General features: G+C 40.9%; 3 protein-coding genes across 3 annotated transcripts in view; all 3 read left to right on the forward strand.

Annotated features, from left to right (window-relative positions):
- The window catches only part of LOC140925722 (uncharacterized), a 4,449-nt gene extending 1,853 nt beyond the window's left edge, over nucleotides 1–2,596 (forward strand). Inside the window, exon 1 of the mRNA XM_073375617.1 lies at nucleotides 1–2,596. This exon is cut by the window's left edge and continues 1,853 nt beyond it. Within this exon, the coding sequence (XP_073231718.1) occupies nucleotides 1–2,596 (2,596 nt within the window).
- A 334-nt stretch (nucleotides 2,597–2,930) lies between these two features.
- Nucleotides 2,931–17,062, forward strand: LOC140925729 (forkhead-associated domain-containing protein 1-like). Its single transcript, XM_073375620.1, has 13 exons — nucleotides 2,931–3,152; nucleotides 3,904–4,023; nucleotides 4,569–4,707; nucleotides 6,287–6,411; nucleotides 7,161–7,265; nucleotides 7,979–8,098; nucleotides 8,752–8,852; nucleotides 10,062–10,113; nucleotides 10,892–11,005; nucleotides 11,691–11,771; nucleotides 14,684–14,755; nucleotides 15,989–16,057; nucleotides 16,758–17,062. Exons 1-13 carry the CDS (start codon nucleotides 2,964–2,966, stop codon nucleotides 16,818–16,820), a joined length of 1,350 nt encoding a protein of 449 aa, XP_073231721.1. The 5' UTR covers nucleotides 2,931–2,963; the 3' UTR covers nucleotides 16,821–17,062.
- A 2,279-nt stretch (nucleotides 17,063–19,341) lies between these two features.
- LOC140946239 (uncharacterized) lies at nucleotides 19,342–22,684 on the forward strand. The gene is made up of 2 exons (XM_073395337.1): nucleotides 19,342–19,745; nucleotides 21,479–22,684. Exons 1-2 carry the CDS (start codon nucleotides 19,487–19,489, stop codon nucleotides 22,396–22,398), a joined length of 1,179 nt encoding a protein of 392 aa, XP_073251438.1. The 5' UTR covers nucleotides 19,342–19,486; the 3' UTR covers nucleotides 22,399–22,684.
- Nucleotides 22,685–24,018: the final 1,334 nt, after the last annotated feature.

A 24,018-nucleotide genomic window follows, 5' to 3' on the forward strand; every position in this document is an offset into this window, starting at 1 on the left:
GACTGCATGGATCTCCAACAGCGTCTATAGAGAGAAACCCGACGGAAGCATACGTGTGTGTATTGATCCTAGCCAAACGATCAATAAAGCCATTGAAGTTCCAAAGTACCCCATTCCTACAGTTGATGAGTTACTACCCAAGTTGAACAATGCCAAAATTTTTTCCTGTGTGGACGTGTACAAGGGGTTCACGAACATTGAGTTAGATGACAGTTCCTCATTCCTAACGACCATGCATACTCCAATTGGTCGTTACCGTTGGTTGCGTATGCCGTTCGGGGTCAGTTTAGGACCAGAGGAATACCAGCGTAGACAACATGAAGCACTGGAAGGATTGACTGGTGTTGTGAACAAGGCTGATGACATTTTGGTCTTTGGGAGTGGAGATAGTATGGAGGAGGCTGAGAAGGATCACGATGTTAACTTGTGGAACTTAATGTTGCGGTGCCGTGAAGTGAATCTCAAGTTAAACCCCAAGAAATTTCAGTTCAAAGTGAAACAAGTTACTTGGATGGGCCATCTCCTTAGCAGTAATGGCATCACCCCACATCCAGATCGAGTCCAGGCTATTAAGGACATGACCCCACCACAAGATGTGAAAGGGGTTCAGCGGTTCCTGGGCATGTGCAATTATTTGTCACGCTTCACCCCAAACCTTGCAGAAATTGTGAAGCCGCTCACTGAGCTGACACATGTGAATGCAGTGTGGTCATGGTCCTCCCAGCATGACAAAGCTTTTAAGACAGCCAAAAGCTTAATTGCAAATGCCACGACGTTGAAGTTCTTTGATGTGAACAAGCCATGTGTATTACAAGTGGACGCCAGTGACACAGGCCTTGGAGGTGCCCTGCTGCAAGATGGGCAACCTGTGGCTTTTACAAGTTCAACGCTGTCAGCAACTGAAGTCAACTATGCACCTATTGAAAAGGAATGTCTGGCCATCAAGGTAGCCTGTACAAAGTTCTACCAGTATCTTTATGGTAAACAAGATGTTATAGTACATTCTGATCACCAGCCGTTAGAAACGATTTTCAAAAAACCCCTGAGTAGAGCCCCAAGACGTCTTCAACGGATGATGCTTCAGCTACAGCCGTTCAAGTTCACAGTAGTTTACAAGAAAGGCAAGTACATGTACTTGGCCGATACACTGTCGAGAGCCGCCTTGAACCTCCCTACACCCTCAGACCCACAAGAAGAGGTGTTCCAGTGCAATTCAGAGGATGCACTAGAGACGTTCCGGGTAGAACTAGAGACCATGGAACTAGACGCCCCTGACATGTATCCTAGCACCCTGGAGGAAATTAAAGCTGAAACCGAGGCAGATCCTACCCTGTCAGTCCTATGCATGTTCGTGGCCCATGGTTGGCCCTCCGACAAATCACAGGTGCCCACAGCACTCCGTCATTACTATCCGTTAAGGGATGAGCTAGCGGTATACAATGGTGTATTGTACAAGTCACACAAAGTCCTCATTCCCGGGAAGCTACAGTTTACTATGCTGAAAAAACTGCACCGCGGTCACCAGGGCGGTGAAAGTATGATTCGCCGGGCTCGAGAAGTAATGTACTGGCCTGGAATGCAAGCTGCAATCCTTCAAGAGAGTGCCAAATGTTCATTGTGTGCTAGCTATGGTTCAGCCCTCCCAAAGGAACCGATGTTGTCTCATGAAATTCCACAAGGTCCATGGAAATTTATCTCGCAGGACCTATTCAAGCAGGGTGGGCGTTGGTATTCTGTTACGGTAGACCACTACAGTGATTGGTTTGAGGTCGATCTGTTGAATGAAGACATCACTGCTGCCAATGTTATCTCAGTCACAAAGGCGCACTTTGCCCGTTATGGTATACCAGATACATTTTTGTCCGACAATGGACCTCAGTATACCTCTCAAGAATTTTCGAATTTTTCCAAGACCTATGGTTTCAAGCTGATTACCCGGTCACCGTATTATGCTAGAGCTACTGGTAAAGCTGAAGCTGCCGTTAAGGAGGCCAAGAAGATGTTAAAAAAGTCAGACCTCTGCACTGGTCTCTTAGACCATAGGAACACTCCGCCTCAAGGTATGTCTTACTCCCCGGCACAAAGGTTTCTCTGCCGACGAACAAAGTCTAACTTACCAACATCTGAATCATTGTTGGGCCAATCTGTGCCACCTGTAAACGTAGTCCGTGACGAGCATCTGGGTAGGCGAGCTAAAGCCAAAGCTCATTATGACAAAACTGCCAGCAGAGACTTACCCCCTCTTACGCCTGGACAGTATGTGTACACCAGGCCAAATGACCATCACCGTGGTGAACAGTTGGGTCACGGCGAAGTCTTGGGCGAAGTAACACCACGCTCGTACGTGATAAAAACGCAAGACGGGTTGGTTAGACGGAACAGGATCCACTTAACACCTAATGAGCGTCAGGTCCCATGTGACCCACAACCCTTACCAGAACAACCAGTAATAGATAGTGGTGTGGATGTCGGAAATTCTGCGGAAACCATAGTGCCTAACCCCACTTCCGAGTTCACGAATGAGAATTCTCCTCCACCAGTGCAAACCTCGCGTTATGGCCGGCCAATTAGACCACCAAAGAGACTGGACCTTTGAAACTGGAGACTAGAGTGCAGTAGGGTCCTCGCTGTTGACTGTTATCTGACATTGCCTGTTCACATTTGTTAGTATTAATGACTTATTAAGTTTTTCTTGTATTATTATTATCATTTTTCGAAACATATTAACATGTTAATAGTTTTCTTTGAAAGGGAGAATGTTGATAGGAGACAATTCTGTCGTTGTATCGTAGGGGTCAGCGGTGTTCCGCGTGGGCCGTATTGTATGTGTAAAACGAAGATGGCTGCATGTGCTCTGAGAATAAAGTGTTGTGTTCTCGAAAGCTGTTGTTCCTTTGAATGGAAGCTTCCCCAGCCGGTCAACACAAGCATTAAGAAGGGATCTGGCGGGTGCTGCAGCACGCATGTCTGATATGGCCGGCGAGTTAAGCGATAAACAGAAACAGAAACTGGAACAATACGAGGAGAGGATACTAGAGCAAGATACTGAGCTGGAAGAACAAAGAAAACAGCTCGTGCAGCTGTCTGCATTGGTGGATGAACAGCAAAAGGAGATTAACTCCAGGGAAGACAAACTTAGTGAACAACAAAAGGTATGTGACGTTTGTAAGATATGTAACTCTATTGCTAAGAGTCTTCATTGGTGGTGATGTAAGACCATGAATAACCCACATATTATTATGTTTAAAATATCTTGAGTGCTGTCCAGATCAGGATAATATGACTTAAGATCACTCGGGTTGCCAACCGCCGCTTAATTAGCTCGGTTGGCTTAACGACGGTCTGCCGAGCGGGACGTGGCGGGTTCAAACCCCGGCCGGACCGACACTCGTGGTGGTCGTCAAATAACTGAAGAGAAAGTGCTGCCTTTGTTATTTGCAAACGGATAAGGAGAAAAAACCGTTTTCTCTATACGGCCGCAACCTTTGTTCACATGAAAACTGTGGGACTTTTTTCATTGTTCATCACATTTACCGTACTACAGGAAAAAACGTTTAAACTGAATTAATCGTTGAATTACTACAGTGCAAAAGAAATAAAGCAGTACAACAACGTAATTTAATTAATATAAAGTTAACTTAAATTTTGTTTTTTTTGTCATGAAAACTGTGGGACGTTAAAGAACCCACACATAAAAGTGCATTAGAATCTGAAAAGTAAACTTGTTGTGAGGAGCGAAACGAAAGGTAACAGTAAAATAAAAAGCGGGCAAATCCCGTAACAGCCGCGTAGATAACGTTGTCTCTCCCCAGTCTTTGCCCGTCCTTTTTTCACCGTAGTTTTTCTATTCGATCGTTGCAACTCAACTGAGAGCCTGAGACTGGTGTTTTTAACTTTTCCTAGGCGTTAGTAAGGCAAAAGAGGGCCACGGTCAAGAAGGGAACTGAACTGGTTGAATACAAAGAACAACTGGCCACAAAAATTGACGAGCAGGAGGAGAAGATCAAGATGATTGAGAAAGAGGTGACAATATTCAGTATTCAATACGTGTTACATCGTGATAATTATATTTTCGTTTCACTAATATGATTACAGTTAACGTAAAATCAAGCTTTCAGTACTTGAGGTTTTAGCATTGATTAAACATTGCGCCGTTTATTCCAGGTAGTCCGTACATTCTTGTTTAGTTACTTTTATTAAAATGTCTGGTTTACTGCTTTGTGTCTGCGACCTTTCATGCAAAGGTCACAGAGGCTTTGATTAACGCTTCACCAATAAATCACTTCAAAACTTCTTAATATCTCCGATGTTATTAGAAATACAGTTTTTAGAGTATGAAAAAAATCTCCTTCAAATCTACATTTATCCATTTAATTCTTTCTTTTCCATGTCAGTCTACTTCGGACTTCGACTTCCTGTTTGTTGGAATTTCTGTCTAGCTTGTCACGCAACGCGAAGCTCCAATTTTGTCACGCACCACTAAAGAAGCTTTAGTTAATTCGCCATCAGTTTAATTGCGCTAAAGTCAAGTTTAATCTTTTTTACCAGTTATTTGGTTTTCTCTACAGAATCTCATGACAGGTGAATTACACGCTCTTGGACTGCGATGTCGAGGAGAGAGACATGAGCTAGTGATAGCGAGGCAAAAAGAGGCTCTGGCGGAACTTAGAGGCCGAACAAAAACACTGGAGCAATTTAAACCACCACGTAAGTCTTGAAAGTAAATCTGTCTTACATGATAGACTGACGTCTTTGATCGCAGGGCCTAAACAAGAGCTTTGACGAAATCCACATGGATAAAAAATGTACATAGCTTTTTATAAAACTTAAGCGCAATCACATTACATTCATTCTCCAGTCTGTTTCAAGTGACAAAAGAGCAGAAGATTTGGAGTGAAAATTATGCGACAGACGTCCCTTATTTTCTTTTGTTGGCACGTGAAATGGGAGATGTCTGCACGCAAACTATGTCTCCACTTTTCGGGAAAAAAACTCTTGGGTAATAAGCTAGATTGCTACACAGCGGTTTTTTGTGTCGTCACGCAACGCTCCTGTGTAGCAGACTAGTAATAAGCTTGGTTGCGTACAAACCTTGACAGTAGCTTGATCAAGGCCACCGCCCTCTTTCTCAGATCGCGCGCCTTCTTATTTTCGCTTGGCTTGTGTTTATTTGGCGAGGTCCCTACATACTGAGAGCCTGGCACAGTCTACCTTGACGGTGGTTGAACCATGAATGTCGCGAAAAAATTTTGAAAAAAGAAGTGATACGCAGCCGGGGCTAACCAGGCAATGATCTCCACCTTAAGTCCCTTTTACACAGGCAATTTAAAATCGGGCCTAAACTTGAAACTTTTATCGTGCCTTTGGCCTGCGTTTCAAGCGTTTTCTACTGCTATGTTCGATTTCAAAAAAAGGGTCGAGGAGTTCCTATCTCTACTCTCCCCAATTTTCCTCTGTCATGAAATTAATGATGGCGGCCGCAGCAATACGATCATAAACAAGCAGCTTTTACCCACTCTAAAAATTCGTCTGCATCGCAAATAGACAACGGTTGGCTTGATATACTAATAAGTCATTTCCGTGTTCCACAGATGACACCTCACTTTTAAAATGAGGCCAAATTGCAAAACCTTTTTCGTGAAAATGACTTTCATTTGCGTTAAAAGTCATTTTCATATTAAAAGCTTCGCACTAACGCTCGTTTGCAAAGATAGGTAACTTGGAAATGGTCTACCGTGTGGCATGAAATTTTTGCGGGTTCTAATTTTTGCGATTTTTGCGGGGGTTTTTTTCTGCGATCCGCAAAGATAAGTTCCCGCAAATAAAAATTACCGCAACATTTTTTTCCGCAAAAGTTTACTCCAGATTAAATATTCTCTAACTTAAATTCGCTAAGAAATCGTGTCTGTTCAATTACAACTTATCTCTTTCGTTCAGAAACAAAGCGGTTTACAATGAAATATTGACGCACACCGTAGTATTGTTTGAAAATATGTATTACTATTGCACGTACTCAATAACAACGAAAATATTGTGAATGCTGGGTATTGGGTACTTTCTGAAAATCGCAAAAATTAATTCCCAGCAAGAAAAACCAGTCTGTCCTAATCGGAAGAATTAGTTCCCGCAAAACACAAAAACTCACCAATCCGCAAAAATAAACTCCTGCAAAAATTTCGTGCTACATGGTATCTATTGCTGGCCCGTAACCTAAACTTCGCCAGAGACACGTTACGTGTAATACACGTATTTCTAGTTGATAAGATGGTTTTTTTTGTTATGTTAGTTCCAAATCATGAACAAGCTTTACAGCAGATTGTTGCTCTCAAAAAGGAAATCAGTGAACTAAGGGCGAAGCTGTCCTCCCCAGAAGAGGACTACCACAAAAGCGAAGGCGAAATGCATGCTGAGGTAACAGACGTAACAGTGTGATGCTCTTCTAATTCATGGAGTTCTGCGCTTGCGTTTCCTCTTGTCTTCATATTAAAAAACGACGTCCTTTTGGCGCGTCACGAATTCTGTTAGGAAGGATTGCGTGACAAAGGGTTCCGTGGTCATAGCGGACTACGCGTAGTTCCTGGTTATTTTCTTAGGAATAGTAAAGCAAGCGAATTACTCAAGCGCGCGAAAATCGGGACCCGAGTGTCACCTTCTTCGCGGGTGGCGATTTTCACGCGCGCTCGCGTTATTCGCTTGCTGTACTATTCCTGAGTACATTTGAATATCAGCGTGGCAGGCGAAGGGGGTAGGAAAAGAGAGGAAAAGGGAGGTTTTCCCCTCCTCCTCTCCCTCCCCTTTTTGTGCCTGTCACGCAGGCTGTCACTGAGAAGAATGATGGGCTACTCGTAGTCCACCCTAGTCAGGTTGTTTGTAGAGTGAGTCCTTGCTATTATTTGCCTCTATACTTTCACAAGACTTTGTTGTATGACAAAAATAATCATTTTTACTCTCAAGTATGATCCAGCAAACTGAAGAGGCTGAAAATAGGATAAAAACTGTCATGGGCCATTGTAAGAGTGTGTCATAGATCCTTCTTCCCCTAGTTATTTCAATAATTTAATATTCCGCGAATGAACGTTTACATGTTCAAATGCTATAGCATGCTCTCCATGCCGTTATAGTCGTTTGTGAAATGCCTTAGATCTGTTTCCTTGTAACAGCTCAGAATTCGTCGTGAGCAGGCTTCTGCCAGTCTCGCTGAAACCGATTTGGAAAAAGGCGCTCACCAGCAAACAAAGGAAGCATTAGATCTCAGTGAAAAGACGGTGAGTTGATTTTAATATAAACACGAAAAAATTAGTGAGGAGTATAAGAGCTTGAGCAAAAGCGTTTTTGAGCGACCGAAATTAATGGCTTGACGCTAATAAATGTACGCTCCGGTCATCATTTGCTGTTAAAAAACACTTAGCATGAGCGCCTTATTGGCAGCTTTTTGCAGAAGTAAATACAAAGACGGGGTAATCTGTCAAGAGTGCCTTACTGCAAATAATTCACATGCTATGTTATAATAGAAAGGTGAAATATGGTCTTTCATGAAAATTGATTCAACTTTCAATGTTAGTTGATAGAAAATAGTGTCGGTTCATCTTTTTTTCTAAAGTAAAAGAAACTAAAAGATACCTAATTCGTTCCATGAAAAGGAAGAACGAAAAAGGAAATGAATCATCAAGATTACTACTGTCCTTCACGCACGTTTTTATGCGCACGCCAGTAGTACCCTCTACCGTTCCCTTTCGAACGCCTGGCACGGTACCAAACGCTGTTCGGAAAATTAGCCCGCGCTCCTCTGGGAGGACTGAGAGAGCAGCGGAAATCGAGTCCATTACTTCGGAGGCTGCTGTAAGACTATTCTTGCGTCGCTTTATTTGAGCGCGTCACTCCTCTGTCCTTCAAACACGCAAAGCAACAAGGTATTTCAGTTGCGTAATTCGTTATTTTTCCAGGCTATTTTAACTGTAACTGTTTTTTCTTTTCGCAGTATCTGAAGTTGGCTCGAACAATCGGTGCACTGCTTGAAATAGACTCGTTACCAGGTTGTCGCTCAATGGCGCACCTCCCAGTGGAGGAAAGAGAGAGACTGGAACTAGACAGGACGAAGGTAATTTGAGTTTCAATTCCTGCTTAAAAATACGACCTGTGTATGCTGTTACATGTACATGTGTCTTTGTTTCACAATGCTGGGATAAAAGTACTGAAGATACCACAACACGTAATCGTTGAAAAAATACCAATGACACCTAAATAGTCGAAGCTTTCTTAACGGACGCTTGCGCAAGAGCTGAGCGTGACGGCTCTACTTGTGGTCAGGTCGACCAAAAAACTCTCATTTTACTCGCCACTGAAAATCAGTTAATAGCGCCTTGAGCAGGATCTGCAATATTTGTGTTTTTAATAGACTGCTCCAAGAGTGTGATAAAAACCAATTGGCGTAACATGCCCTGAACCTGTGCGATGTATTTTGGAAGATCATTTCAGTTCCACTAGGCCAACAGAAAAGAGATACTGAAGTTCAATTTCTTAATTGAAAGTTATTTTCCTTAACCCATTCGCAGAAGAATCAACACACAAGTCAACATATTTTAATTAGGTGGTTCATTGTTTTTCTTCGTCTATTTCATGAGTGACGGGATAGTTAATTGTTTTCCTTTAGTTTTGTTTCATGCCTGGACTCCCTTCTTTTGTACCCATTCTTTTGAGTGATTTCCATGAAGTTTTAATTTTCCCTTTAATTTATTTCCCTTTGAATATCAGGCTGTGGAGCTGATGGTCACTAAAGTTCAACAGATGAACGATCGAATGGAAAGAAAAGTCCAGCTTCTGGGTTCTTATGAAGATGACTTGGTGCATCTAAGGTAAAGAGACAAGAAACAAAATAAGTAAATAAATAAATGCACTTTATTTTAGTGTCAATGCATTTAGAACGAAAGTACCAATTGTGGACACTATTTTTACGTCTCCTACTGGAAACGGGACTGCCATTTTACGTGGTCATCTGAGCCACCCGACGGTCTAGCCGCTCGCACTGCAAAGGGAGTACCTTCATTTCTTAGTCAATTTAAGACCCTGAGTGTTGGTCCGGTCTCGGGAATCGAACTCGCGACGACCGCGACCTCCTGCTCTGCAGTCAAGCGCTCTGCCGACTGAGCTAATCCTGCTGCGGTTATAAAAGGTCTTATAAAAAATGCTTTTAATTTAACATCACCATAGACCGTTCACAGTCCCCTATTTTTGGTAAGATCTTAAGGGTCGAGCTCTTACCGGTACGGCGACTATCTGGGTCTCATATGTACCGAGGGGGCGGGCTTCGGGGTCCCCGCCCCTTAAAGTAGATTTCACGCTCATCCCAGGACTAGACTCGGAACATTTAAAACTAAGATGGCAGCCTGATCTCGACGATTTTACGAAAAAATAGTTGACTGATAACAGTCTAACATTACACAATTGTTCTGGAACGCTAAAACCAGGCAAATGTCCTGAATTAATCCGCGATCAATTCCATAATTCTCATCGCCTATGTCTTATAGTGGTCTCGGTTATCAAAGGAAAATTTCAAACGATAAAAGCAAAGCTCCTGTTACATCTTGTCGTCATGGCCTCGTTCTTCTATTTTCCTTGATTTATAGACTGTTTCTAGACCGCTATTTTTCAGTAGGGTCGTCGAGATCGAGTGCTTACCCTTGGGGGCATCCAGCTTGGTTTCAATTGTACTGGGTCTGGCCTGGGGATTTCCGTCGAGTAACAAATCTACTTAGAGGGCGGGGGAAAGTTTAGAAGGAGACGAGAAAAATTTCTATATTTCTCCCCTGCCTCCCGCCACCCCTAAAACCCCGACACCACCCGACCCTCGGTACATTCGAAACCAAGATGGTCGCCCGTAACGGACTCGTAACGTTAAGTGCTCGATCTCAACGATGTTATGGCAGAATAAAGGACAGTGAACGTTTAGAAGTCAAGGTAATATGTCGGGAAGGTAAATGTGCACACCTATATAAAATAAATAGATGGAAAAAGTGAAGATTTTTGTGGTCGAATTACGCGAAATATTTCGTCCTTCGTTTCAGAAATAGTGAGACAGTGGCAGGACAGAAAACGGCTGAAGCTACAGGACTTAAGGTTGGCGTGTTGCTCGGATATTGTTAGTTGCAGTTGTGTAGAACGTGTCCTTCTCTTCATTATAAGATGATGTAACATTTGTTTGTACCGCATCCCTTAGCCTTCGTAGCTGGCGGGATTAGCGGGAGTGCTGTAGTTTTTTGGCGGCGGAGCCGCGTGAAGGTTAAGAACCCTAGCGGCTTTACCGCTCGCTTCGCCAATAAATTACCCCGGGCACAAGCATCCCGCCAGCAACGCAGGCTACCGCATCCCTCTCTAATAACTTTGTAGGAAGAGAAGGCTAAATAATGGGATTAACGTTAAATTAACCTAACCTAAAAACTCTTTGTTTACGACTGTTTTCGTTAAGGCTCTTACTGACATAGGACATTAGCGTTAAGCCGTGAAGTTATTGCCATATTATTATAGTCTGTCAAGGGTCATAAGGAAGTAGATTGTGTGATTCATTCCTTTTATTGGTTAATGTGCAGGGCCCAGTTCTTAGAAGGCCAATTAGCGCTGAACTGAGGTTAAATTTCAATTCGGGTTTGTCTTTCTTTTGATCAAAAGCATTTTTTCGAATAATTTCATCTATTCCTTTGAGAACATCCAATAATCAAATTATAACGAAATTTATTAAACTGAATTTGATTTTTAAGCTTTGGTATCTGAATTCAAATTTCCTACTTACCCTGGGTTATCTTAATCCAGCTTTGAACATCCCTGCCCAGATTACATTAATGCTGTCTTTTTTTAACTGGAATCTTTCACTCTGATTTTGTCGTATTGTACCACATAGATGGATGTTCGAAATCGTCAAGAAGAGATCGCCTACCTTAGAGCATCAATGAGTAGATTAAGAGACGACCTGGATCAACAGCGGAGACTTAATGTTTGTTTAAAGGAAAGAAAGGTAAGATGGTTGTACACTTTGTACACTTTTTGCACTATACGTGCAAGAACCAAAGAACCCCCTGGACTGACAGTTCCACTTCAATTGTACCTGTGACCACAGGTAACCCAAGCTCACAGTAAGAACCCGTAAGCAACACTACCTTACATAACTAATTAATAATGGTATTAAATAGGACTGAGTGGAGTCCAATTCGGTCGTTAATCATACGAGTGATAAAACTTGTTTGTTTAATCATGAGTATGATTACAGACCGAATTGGACGACACAAAGTTCTGTCACCAATTAATCATGACTGTAACAAAATTTGTTATTTTTTAGGTTTTTTTAATCAAAGCACATGAAATTCCAAGAGTTTTTTTCTAGCAGTGACAAAAAAAGCTATTTAACTAAGTGCGCGCGTGATGGTGCGTACTGTCCACTTACTTAGGCATGACGCGTACTGTCCTGTTAGTGCTGAAATCGGTACAATTGATAGCCAATCAGATTTGAGGATCGGCGGGGCTTAATGCAGGGTGCATTCGCAGGCCAGAAAACTGCCCGTGAGAGAAAAACTAAATGTGGTGTCCTTCATTCTCGTATCCGATCTCCTCTCACTTAAAACACAGAGAGTTTTGAAAGGTTTGTGAAAGAACCTTGTCGGTAAAAAACAACTAACTTTGTTGGCTTTTTTACTTGTGGCCAGAAATTCGCCATGGATATGGATGAGCGTGATACAAAGAGACAAACACATAGCTGTTACATGGACGAACATACCAGATACAAGGTGCTGAATGATAAGTATACTATATAATATACAGTAAATATTGTTTCACTGTCCATGCACTTGTTAGTTGTGGGAAAGTTCCCTTTCGTAAACGGTTGCTGCCATTTTTAAGACACTTGTTAGAACATTTTTGACCCGTTATTGACAGTGTTTCTATCAACAAAAAGGTCAATCGTACTCCAGGGTCAAACCCAAACCTTTCCTATCCTAATCCTTCTCCCTTACCACTACACTACAACACCAACCCGTTAAAATTTGGAAAAATTTAAGTACATAAACTAGTAAACTGTCTTTCTTAAAACTGATGGATCAATAATAGGTGACCCTAGCCTTTTCCAAATCTTTTTTTTCCAACGACGTTCTTTCTACGACTATTCAAAAAGGTAATACACAGATTTAACCAGGGCTAAAAGCGAAGCTCTCGTTAATATACTTTTTGCCCCAATATAATTTTATTATTGTATATTTGTTATTAGTAAAATCCAACTAGTGGTCTATTATCAATGCTGTGTTCTGATTGGTTGAGCTACTACTAGGCTTTATGTTATAGCCCAATAGTAGCGAAAAGCGCCGGCTTTGAAAACCAAAACAGTGGCGGCTGAATCGCGTTTTGCTGGCTAAAGTTGTTTTGTCTCGATATTTTTGACCAACTAGTTGGATTTTACTAAAACAATTATCCCTCTCGCCCTCATGGCCTCTGAGTCAATAGCCCATGATGCCTTCAAATACAATAATGTAATGTTAAACGGTTATGGCCGCCGGAAACCAACAGAAACATCTGTTTTTGAGTTTTCCTACTTATGCGTGAATTCTTCGCTTGAGGAACTCATAAAGATTAAAGCAATATTCATTCTAAGACAAGGAATGTTTAGATAGCAAAATCTCCAAAAATCCGTAATGTTTTTAACCCACATAAGAGCTTTCCCGGCCGCCAACCAAATGCCGCGTCATGCAAAAGCCTGGAAATTCAAGCGTACTGTCTCGCAAAACAAAGAACCCTTTAGAACCGAAAATTTGTTTGTATAAAGGTTTTAAGGTGCTCTAATATCACATGAGAGTAGAAACTCAGAAGAAGCGTTAGTTTTCTTAGCTTGAATTTTTGTGACGTCATGTGAAAACCAAGAATTAGCAAAAAAAAAAATCTTTGCAAGTGCAGCGCGCTTTTTTGTACATTTATTTGACGTTAATTTGCACGACAACAACGTGAAACATCCCAGTTACACATCTTACGTAGGAAATGTCGTATATGCTCACCAAGATTGTTGTTGCTTGTGTCCTTGTTCGCTTTTTTTCACTGCTGCTCATTTCCACCTTGCTGGCCGCTAGCATTTCTCATTTTCTCACCGCCAATTTCCATGTTTTTCTTCCAACGAAATTCGTCTCTTTTGTTCTGTATCTAACGCTTTACCTCTTTCCCTGTTATCCACGCCAGTAAAGACAAAAAAATGTAGTCAGACTCGATTTTGTTGTTGTTTTTTCTCTCTAAGAAGTCCGGGTGGCCATGCGATTTCCCGCCAAAAAAACTCGTGTTGCATTTGTGTTGCTATACCTGTTGACTGAGTTATTTCACACTGGTGTGCCTGTGGTGCGGATGGTGCACGTACGGTCACGGTATTTCCAAATTTTCTCGGATGCATAGATAACCAAATTTCCTTACTCATAGTGCTCCACTGCGCGCTAGACTGTTCACAGTCCCCTATTTTCCCGTAAGATCGTCGAGATCATATATTCATCTAGATTAAACAATTTTAAGCATAAACTCTTTATCTTATTCCTTAAGTTTGCTAGTAATGTTTCTCATCTTGAAGAATTAATGTGTTATGATTGCCGTTTTTCCCTTTATTGTAACTGTAGAAGGTAATTAGTTTATATCATCTTATATCTTGTTAAACCATACATTTGTCTAGTTCTATTTTTTCGCTTGTTGTAGTCGTATATTACTGATTAGGCATTGTTTTTATATGTGTATTTTGTATTGTTGTGAAGGCCGTAAGTTAGATAACTCATTGGGTTATTACGTCACCTTCGTTAAGTAAAGAATATTGTATTGTATTGTATTGAGATCGAGCGCTTTGCGTTACGAGCGGCCATCTTGCACGAGTGTCAAAAAACTACTTAGGGAGCAGGGGGCAGTTTAGGAGGAAGCGAGAAAAATAGAGGGACTGTAATAACATCACTGCAGCTGGCGTTCAAGGAGCGCGTTGTACCAGCGACGCAGACGTTTGATTGGTCCTTAAACAATAGATGTTAATTTGCGTTGACAACGGGTTTAGTTAAAGTTGCCGACACTGACAAGTCGTTGACAAGTCGTCGTTTCTTTTAAACGTACGCTTTCATAGCACATAAGGCACATCTTGCGCAAACACACAAAGGATTTTTGGTATTTTGCGGATGAATCACGTAAGCCAACATGCTTCTGAAGCAACCGGGCAGTGATGTTATTGCAGTCCCCCTATTTTTCTTGCTTCCTCCAAAACCGCCCCCCGCCCCCTTAGTAGTTTTGACACTCATGCAAGATGGCAGCCTGTAACGCAAAGCGTTCGATCTCGACGATCTTACGGGAAAATAGGGGACTTTTTACAGTCTACTGCGCGCGCTCTCCGTTATTACTGGCTTTATTGTAAGTTAATTAATCCAGGGAATATATTACATGTATCTTACCAATGGTGGCGTCGACCGTTAAAACTATGGCAACGACCGTAACGAAAACGAAGTAGGCGTCGTCGTGATTTATTACCTTTAGTGAATGATCATGGAGATGAGTCAGATGCCAAGACAAAGCATCTATAATTCTTATTCTGCCTCAGCCTTTGGCTCAATTAATAACACTTTCCTCGACCTTGATTATTCCTAATATCACAGGAACCTCATCCAATAATTGTTTATAATTGTGTATGTAATTTCCGTTGCAGGAGGAACTTAAAAAGAAAAAGGCAGCAGAGAAACTTAAGAGGAAAAATTACGAAATAGAGTCACTCAAAAAGGTAAGAAATGTGGGACAGTTTTCCATGTATTTACGGTATGATGTTGTCGTCCTGGATTGGTAATATTTAATTCTGCAAGCTATAACTGACTTCAATTAGCTTCACTTTTCAGAAGAAGATCGGCGACAACATTGTTGGGACATTTTCCCCAGCTTTGTAACTTCGGAGAACAAAACAATCCACACCTCTCCTCTGTCCCCTCCATTCAAAGTTGGGGTGTTTTTATGCTTTCTACAGGTAGCTTGAACAGCAACACAGCATTGTACCGAGGGGTGGCAAAAAGTCAGACAGGCCCTTTGGGGCAAAGTGCCTCAGTTAATTTTGTCGCCAATGGTAGATAGGGAGTTATGCAAGTTATATAGTGTATCTATTGAATAATGGTAAAAGTAGAATTTATAAAAGCTTTTGAGAATGTGTGTAGTGGCTACAGTTGCATATCGTGTAGAGATGATGACCACACTAAAAACGAAAGAACTGTTTTAGCCTCAAAGTGCCAATTCAACCCTGCAGGCCGATGTCTGATCCAGCCCCTCCTGAAGTCATTTAACACATTTCAAGCGAAAACAACCCAGTCTAAAGGATATTCCAGCCCACGCTGGGGCCCATTTCAGCCATTGGGTCCAAATCAGCCCTAGGTAGTTGGATTGTATTGGCCCTGATTTAAGGGAGCCAAATTAGATTCAAAAATATGACTGTATTTTACTTACCAAAACGGCCCCATTTTTAGGGCTAAAACAGATCTTTCTGATTTACAGTGCACCTACTTTATAACTGAAATCCTCTCTTGCTGAAATGCAGAGTGTAATTTGGTTGTAGCCTTGTTTTTCGTACATTTCAGCATTTTTCCCTTAAAATCATGAAAAAACTTCATTCGGTCTAAAACTGCTGAATTCAAATTTATGGACGGTGCTAAATTGGCCGCCTGTGTACACACACCCCCCCCCCCCCCCCCCGCCCTCCTCCCTCCTCTTTTCCTGAGGGAAGGGGAGTCTGTACACAGGCTACTCAATTGGCTGCTCTGTCATTGGTTAAGGCGCCGAAACTGTGGTTGCGTTGTCTGTGCTAAATCTGCCTACTTTTTTTCGTGTAACCTCTTTTCTTCCCTTGTTTCGTTAATTCTCAATTCACCCCATTTTCCCCAAAAATTCAATCTCAATGCCCCTATAAATGACTACGCGTGATGTGAACGTGTAGAAGCTAAGGTGTCTGAGGTTGTATTTTGTCAATTTATAGGAACTTATGTCCGCTGACCGAGAACTGAATGAAACTGCAGTCAAGTTGCAACTTCTCGAGTCCAGCAGAGTAAGTCCATGGAACTCTGTTTTGTATTTACCTTCCTTAGCGGACATTGTTTTGGCTCAAAACATAATAGTTTTCACAAAATTGAACTTTGTTATCTCTGAGAACACATAGTTCCATTCCCGATGTCAATCGCCATTAAGGGATACTAGTACCAAGAATTTTTTTTCGTTAAATCTTCTTGATAAGTTTCCCTCCGTGGAGCAGTTATATTTGACTAAGCCATTTACTTGTAGGCGTGTTTTAGTTACTATCATTCGTAAGTCTACCATTTTGTGATTAAAAGGTCGAGTAAAACGATTTCTTTGCAGCCTGTAAGGTCTTTAGAATGGCAGAGTTTGTTGTTGTTTAGTAACATTGGTCAGGTTGTGCCTGAAAATTAGCAGGCGGTGAGCACAACCTCTTTTCGTCTTCTTTTGGAGGCTATGCTTGAAAAGCGTCAAGCCTCTGAAGTCGCCGAAGCCCGAACTTCTGGACCAGTGTAACTTGTTCTCTATCCTCAAACTGGTTTTTCCAGTGCGAACATCTGTTTATTGATAAACCGCTGTGCCCGCTGTAACAAGCGCAGACGTGGGCTGGAAACTGTGTCTTAGCAACAAGCAGCACATGCTCAACAAAGATCTTATTCGATTAATGCAGTCTTTCCAAGGGGTGGAAAATTAGAAATTCGTGACAAACGTATTCGTTTTAAATTCTGTTTCAGAATAATTTAACGTCTCGCAGTGGTCATAGTGAAGACAGCGCTTTACTAGATTATGATGAGTGAATGAGTTACTGCATCTCCGCTACACGGGACTGACGATGGTTGTTCACGCCCTCCGCTTAATATGATCAATGGTCATACACGTGATCTGCACGTGCCAAGCAAACAATCCGGCGTGATACTAGGCGTATCTACAATATTCTGAGCGGGAAGTTTACCTCACATCATGGGAAAAAATTTCGCTGTTCTTGATACTTGAACATAGTGTAAATAAAATGAAAAAACAATCAGAATATCCAATCATAGGACGAAAGGACGATCCAGTTGTTTTCAATGGCAACCTGGCTTGACTGAAGAGTGGAATAGAGTGTGATGAAGATTCTGCAGTGTCAGTATGTTAAGCCGAACCCCTTTAGATTAACTTGTGTAAATACCAACGAATTTATGTTGAAAATAAGCAAATAATCGAGACTGATAACAAAGGTGATGCACAGCGACGTTTTTTGTAGATAATATCAATTTGACAAATCAAGTATAATAACGCACAGTTTCTCTTTCCCCTTTTTTTAAGCGGCGGTTGTTGACAAAAACAATTCAAATTTGGTTTTTTAATTCAATCTTTGTCTTTTCCGTTTAAAGCTTCCTCATAAAGAATTGATTTGTTATCAGCCAGTTTTGCCTTAGTTTCTAGTTAATACCTGGTTGTCGACTCTACATGTACGTACCTTGATATATGAGATCTAAAGAGGACCCCCCTTTAATTTATAACCCTCTGGCAAGTCCTCACTCTCCCAAAAAAATTCTATCATAGCAGATTTTATAAATTGACGTCTTCGTTTTATAGCTGTAAGGTATAATTTATTACGGCCACGTTTTTTGCATCCAGTGAATGTTGGACATAAGTTGTTTTCATTTCCAAGGTGTCGGAATGGAAAATGACTTGTTTTCCAATACTTAGGGTGCGTTCGATTGGGAAATCTGGATTTAGATTTTAAAATCCGGATTTCGGATTTGCAATAAAACGCCAAATCCAAAAACGGATTTCAATGCTGAGAAATCTGTTTTTGGATTTCCTATTTAATGTTCGATTGGGAAATCCGAAAAGGGATTTGAAACTGACTGTCCTTAGTACTCCTTATGAACAGCGGTCTTGCACGCGCGCGCATAATTAGCAAAAAAAGACCGCTGTTCACGAGAACAGTTTTGCAAATCCAGGTTTCCCAATAGAACGCAATCTTATATTCGGTCGGCAGGCTCTGAGAAAGCTTCCTCTTTTCTCACAGTCTCAGTAAAGCGTTTTGAATAATCATATTCGATGTGTAAAGTGAGTTCAGCTCGTTACCCGCAACCATCTCTCCAGGGAAAAAGGGCTCTTCGAAAAGGAGAGTAATGTTACTTTATCACTGAATTTTTGTTTAACTCTTGATTGTGCAGTCGGTGAAAATACGATTAATGTATTAGGTACACTGATGTCTAGAGGTGTTATGCATGTGAAAGAAAAATAATTCACAGAATAGGAAATAAAATTAGATTGAAGGGGATCGGTTTTCTTGACAGTTTTGTGGATACGTTATGCAGTACTACACCACATCATCTGCTCATGTTGCGGACTGTGCATTTTATGGAGGCTTCAGCTGTGGACATACTTTTTGTAATTGCGATGTTGGGCAATGTATTTATCAGGCTGATTTAGCAACAGAACGGGAACGTCATTTGACGACGGGAGAGCGCGCGGAAAGGACTAATCTCGACTTCCAGTGCCCAATTTGCCACTCTGCCATTAGTCAAGCCAGTTATTTGGTTTGCGCGCGTCGTTGTCAACTGACGTTCCCGTTCAATTGCTAAATCAGCCTGTGACGCCTGCCTTTTCCGTAAAGTTTATGCGCGCGCATTCTCGTCAACGTCAGTATACCAATGAATGTAACACCCTGAAATGGGTGCGGCAAATTGCAAAAACGGTATTTACGCGGTGTCATACTTTAAGGAAATGTTCTTTCCAGAATTCCTCAGTCCATTTATTCGGATAGTCTTTTTGTTTCCTTCACATTGGCCTCTTTTCCTTTCAGTAGAAATTCTTAGATGAAGATCACCGTTTGGTATGCACGGAAAAATCTATTCAGATGTGGACTCTTGTCTTTTGATTGAACCTCTTCGTAAAGTAAATCACAATTTGACTAGTTCCTAGGTCTCATTATTCCGCACGGCCTACGTGTTTCCGGTCACGTGGTACGAGCGAGTTTGTGTGTTCCCCTCCGTTTGTCTTGGCAGGTGCTACACAGGGACTAAGAAATATCACTTTTTCCTGTGAATGGAACTGTTACTTCAGCGTTGCCATTAAAGTTTACCTTTCTCGTGACGTTTGTGTCCGCGCGCATGTTATATACGTCACAAACAAAAACAGCATTTCTAGCAAAATTCTTTTACTACTGGTTACAAGTTACTTGAAGTTGAAATATAATTCTCTTCCTACCCATAAAAATACACTAATTAATGATTATTTCAAATGAAGAATCAGCTAAGAACTACGAGTGGCAACCATGGATTCCTTACCAGATGACGTTTAGTTGGAGGTGTTTTCTTTTCTTTCTCAGAAAGATCTTCTCAGAGCTGCTCTTGTTTGCCGGACCTGGAAAAGACTGTCACGTGACAGCTCTCTCTGGTCATGCCTTGATCTCCAACCGTACGCCAGATCGCTGAGAGAGGATATTATACTGAGGCTTTTGAATACCATGTTTGCACCCCTCGGTAGACAACTCAACCTCAGTAAGAATTTGGTGACCACGGAGATTTTAAAAACCATATTTGAAACCTGCCATCGACTGCAAAGTTTAAGTCTGAACAACAGCAGATTCCATTCCATCGGGCCTTGGCTTGAAAGGAGAGTGGATCAGGTGGAAACCTTAATATTTCTGGATTTAAGAAACGCCAGTGGGTTCGCTGCTGGAATTGAGGACATTTTGCAAAAAGCATACAACTTGAAATATCTAGGTAAGTAAATCGGTCTCTTTGTTTAGCGCAGATAACAAGGAGAAGATGTATTGATCACTTGTTACTAGCAAATTTTTTCATTGGTATTTCCCAAAGTAAGAAGCTTGACTGATCTAACAATTCATCGATTTTCTTCAGATCTGGCGTCCCTTGAGTTGTCGCATTGACAGGGTTCATTTTACGAGCATTTAATAAACAATTATTGGATGATATTTTTATGTTAAAACTTATAGATACCTTAACTTTAGACTTGCGCACATGTCGAGCACGCGGTATTTCTCGAGCGCGAAGCTCAAGCTAGAAATTCTTTATGTTTTCGGCGGCAAAGCGAGCGACGGAGAGAGCTGGAGTCTACTACCGGAAGCGGAAACAAGAAGCGACGGACTTTTAGAAAGTCTAACGTAAATGTTGCCGATAACCTCCCAAAGAAAAGAATTTCTTGATTGTTTTATTGTACATAGTTTTTAGAATAACGCACGGAACACAGTTCATTATTTCTCATAAAAAAAGGATAGAAAGTGTAAAAATTCAGCTTGGAAATCATGCATTCCACGCACAACCCATAGATTCACATAAATTTAAGCTAATGCAGAAAGCGTAGTACGATGTAGCATAATCACAATCATCAATCACCTCATGGAGATGGAAAGTAATTCTGAGCTCCACGCACATGAAGATGAATGTCAGCAAATATCAATAGGCTTACTTTTTCCTGATTGGTTAAACTGTGTGACATTTTTCTATCAATTAAACAAAGCACACAAATCGCCAAATTGATTGAACAGTTAGGGCGCGTGTTATGAGTCGGCCCTAGCCAGCCAGACCAGTCCACCCGTAGAGAGAATTTCTCTACTAATCAGCACTATCCCATCAAGCTCTTCCTCAGGGTCTTCCCGCCCCTCCTATCTTCTATGGAAAAAGCCCTGGGAATGAGGTAAGCGTGGCTTAAACTCCTTAATTAGGCTGAGTTATAGGCGTCTACAGTTATTTCGAAAAAGGTTGTCGGAAAAAGTGCACGCGACAATCCCGAAAGGTATTGTGGGTGGTTTTGAGATCACTGTTCTTGATAGAAATATTGAAAGGATGGCACGAGAGGCGATGGACTATGTTTCCGAGTGCTAAAGCGAAGCAGCAAAAGTAGGTTGGACAGCTACAATGTCAGAAACAGTGTATGGGTCATATCCCATATTACCTTTCTGGAATACCGCGTGTACTTTTTTCCGACAACCCTTCTCGAAATAGCTGTATACAGAATAGGGAAAGGCGCACAAGAACTTATGTACTTTATTGGTACTTGAAGTCGCGGGTCTTTCATTTCGCGTTTTTCTCGATTGTTAAGAAACTGCGAAATTAAAGACACCCGAATTTAAATCCTCGCGAAATTTAATACCGGTGTCGAAAATTCACTGAGAAAAATGAAAATAACAATGTTAATGTAACAACCAATGTATCGATAAGTAAAAAAATCTGGTTTTAGTTTTTTTCACTTCCTTTTTGTATCTTCGATTGTGACAACGTTTTAACTCTTAAAGACTAATTTTTAAATAGGTGTTTTGCTTTTTCTAGTGTTAAGAGGATATTTTAAATTATGCACTTTGCTTTTTCCAATTTATTTCGAAATTTAAGAAAGTTCAGAGTCATTTCGAAAAATAAAATGAAGTTGAGTAATTTAAAAACAGGTTTATTGCTCGAACTGAAAATTACTCCATCCTCTTTTTATTTTCGTTCTGCAGGTCTTCACTGTTGTATCAGTCCTCGACTGTTTAGAAGCATTTTCAGCAGAAAACACCAGCTCCGTTTCTTAGACTGTACACAATGTGACTGGGTCACTGATGATAGTATCCAGATTGTTGCTGAGAACTGCCCCTTTATGGAATCTTTAACTCTCGCAAAGTGTCGCAACATCCAAGGGAAATCATTACCAAGTCTATTGAGCAATTGCCCAAAGCTAAAGACGCTCATATTAGAAGGTACCCAGATAAAAGACGAATTCTTAGGAACAGCCGACTGGGAAAACACCAACATCATCGAGTTAAACGTGCTAAGCTGTTATCGACTGTCATTTTCCGGCCTTTCAGCGGTATTACCAAAACTAAGGCGCCTGCGCTACTTGAAGTGCGCGCTGACCGATGAAATTCTCCGTCTCATAGTGGACGGCTTTCCGTTGTTAGAGGTTTTCTTTCTTCATCGACGCTATCCAGTTACCGTTCAAAGCGTCAGTGATTTGCTCTTTCACTGTCCGAGTGTCACGTGCTTGGATATTTCATCTATTCCATTGGCGTTTGTTTACTTTGAGACCTTTTTACCCCGTATGCCCCGGCTTCAACTGTTAAGCTTTGCAGGCAACGAACTCTTGGGGACAGAGAACATTATACGTTCGCTTGCAAGAAATTGCATTGACTTACAAGTGATATGTGTTAATTATTTTCACTCGACAAACAACTTCGAAATCGAGCGCTCCTTTGTATTTTTGCTTCAAAGATGCCGTAAGCTCAAGGAAGTTATTTTAAACGGTTTGTTCGTGAATAATTTAGTTGTGTCTATACGGAGCTTGGGGTATTATGTGTGCGATAGAGACGACATATTGGTAGCAGAAAATAAACACTTTTTTCTTCCTGGACCTCAAAACAGTCTTGATAATGTCAAGTTATAGGATTGTACAATACTGTTACTTAACAAATAGATTGAGATTGAAATAGGTAGGGCTTTTTCACCAGTATATGAAAGAACAATAAAATAAGATAACAAAACACTCCTGATTCCGCTGAATTTTAGGTGTGAAGTTAAATGTTCCCATTTATAGTAAAAGAAAGGATATAGTCGTCACATTTACATATTTGCTTTTTAACTCTGCGAGCTTTCGCATTTTTATACAAACTTCACGTTTCGTTTGCTAGTCATGATTTCTCAAAAGTGATCTAAAGTGACAGTTACAGGTTATGACGAGACTATTAATTTTATACAAAATGATGCAAGGGGTCTGGAAATTAGATTAAGAATTCCAAATTCTTAACAGTAATGAATTCAAAAGGAAGCAGCCAATAAAACATCAGCTTTTCACTGCTGATGTTGACATCAGGAGCTGGCTTAAGATCTTGCGTAAACGATGTTTCATTTTATCTTGCAATAGTCCGGGAGCTAGGGCCGTTTTGCTCAACCCAGAGGACAGAAAAGGTTTGACGAGGGAATTTGATAGATTAAAGCACCCTCTCGTTGGCTAAGTAGTTCGTGGTCCTAAAAAACTCGCCAACATTTGAAAAATTAAAAGAGTTGGAATAACAGCGATGAACAGCGCGCATTCCGCACTTTTTGGGTGACGTTTTCGCTGCCGTTTCTGTCGTCTTTGCTTACAGTGAAAATAAGTTTATCATGAAAGCGAGGCTGAAAGTTGAAACCAAACAAATTATCAGAAACGCACTCCACAAGAAAACCAACATGCTTATATATCTCCTTCTGAGACGTCTCCAAGATATACTTTAAATAAAACCACCGCCGTTTTAGTAATAGTGAGCGATATGATAAATACCGTCCCCTTGTGGAGATGTGTCACAGTATCTTTGTTCAACAGGTGATACAGGTTTTTTATGGAGTATGCTGAGTGTTTTTCGTGTTTAACGATCCATTTTCAGACAAAAGGAACTTATTTCTTTCAAATTGTTCCATTTGTTTACGAAAAATCCAGGGCTAAGCTAAGAAAAAAGGAGCCGTTGGTAGGAGATTAAGGGAAGATAATCGCCACCTTTCAAACCAAAGTTTTCACAATATCACAGAAAATATGTACACCCCAGAGCATCCTACTGAGGGGTCGGAACTCCACTGGAACACTCTTAATGACAAACATTAGCAAAATATTAAAAAATATATATACTTTTAAAAATACCCTTTCATATCCTTATCCTTTTAAAAATATCGTCAAGGAATCAATAAATATGTGTTCTATGTAACCAACTGGAAAACGAAAATTAAGAACCGTAAATTCGTCAAAGATTTCAAAAAAAGTAGTGTATCGCATTTACAAATACTTACTTCTTTCTTTTACTCCCATATTTGAGTTATAGTATTTTCATAATAATGTCCGTGATCGAGGAATATCCCTTATGAAATTCATTTATTCTTTCTTAACTCTTTCAGTAGCGGCTCTTTCAGCTATATTTCAGGCAAACTTAAAAGGATACTAAATAACGGGCTACTTTCTTAAAATCTTCAGGTCAGAAATCATTGCGTGAACTCGTCAATCTGATCCAATATCCACTTTCCAGTTACAGATAAGACA

Source organism: Porites lutea, chromosome 1 (genome assembly GCF_958299795.1).
Source record: "Porites lutea chromosome 1, jaPorLute2.1, whole genome shotgun sequence".
In the NCBI taxonomy this organism is placed as follows: domain Eukaryota; kingdom Metazoa; phylum Cnidaria; class Anthozoa; order Scleractinia; family Poritidae; genus Porites; species Porites lutea.

What these genes read in the sequence shown, in the direction of transcription:
- LOC140925729 (XM_073375620.1), top strand. Translation starts at nt 2,964, where the DNA reads ATGTCTGATATGGCCGGCGAGTTAAGCGATAAACAGAAACAGAAACTG. An exon ending in TAGATCTCAGTGAAAAGACG is followed by an intron (nt 7,266 to 7,978) that starts GTGAGTTGATTT and finishes TTCTTTTCGCAG; the next exon opens with TATCTGAAGTTGGCTCGAAC. An exon ending in GATGACTTGGTGCATCTAAG is followed by an intron (nt 8,853 to 10,061) that starts GTAAAGAGACAA and finishes CCTTCGTTTCAG; the next exon opens with AAATAGTGAGACAGTGGCAG.
- LOC140946239 (XM_073395337.1), top strand. Translation starts at nt 19,487, where the DNA reads ATGTTTGCACCCCTCGGTAGACAACTCAACCTCAGTAAGAATTTGGTG. An exon ending in ATACAACTTGAAATATCTAG is followed by an intron (nt 19,746 to 21,478) that starts GTAAGTAAATCG and finishes TTCGTTCTGCAG; the next exon opens with GTCTTCACTGTTGTATCAGT.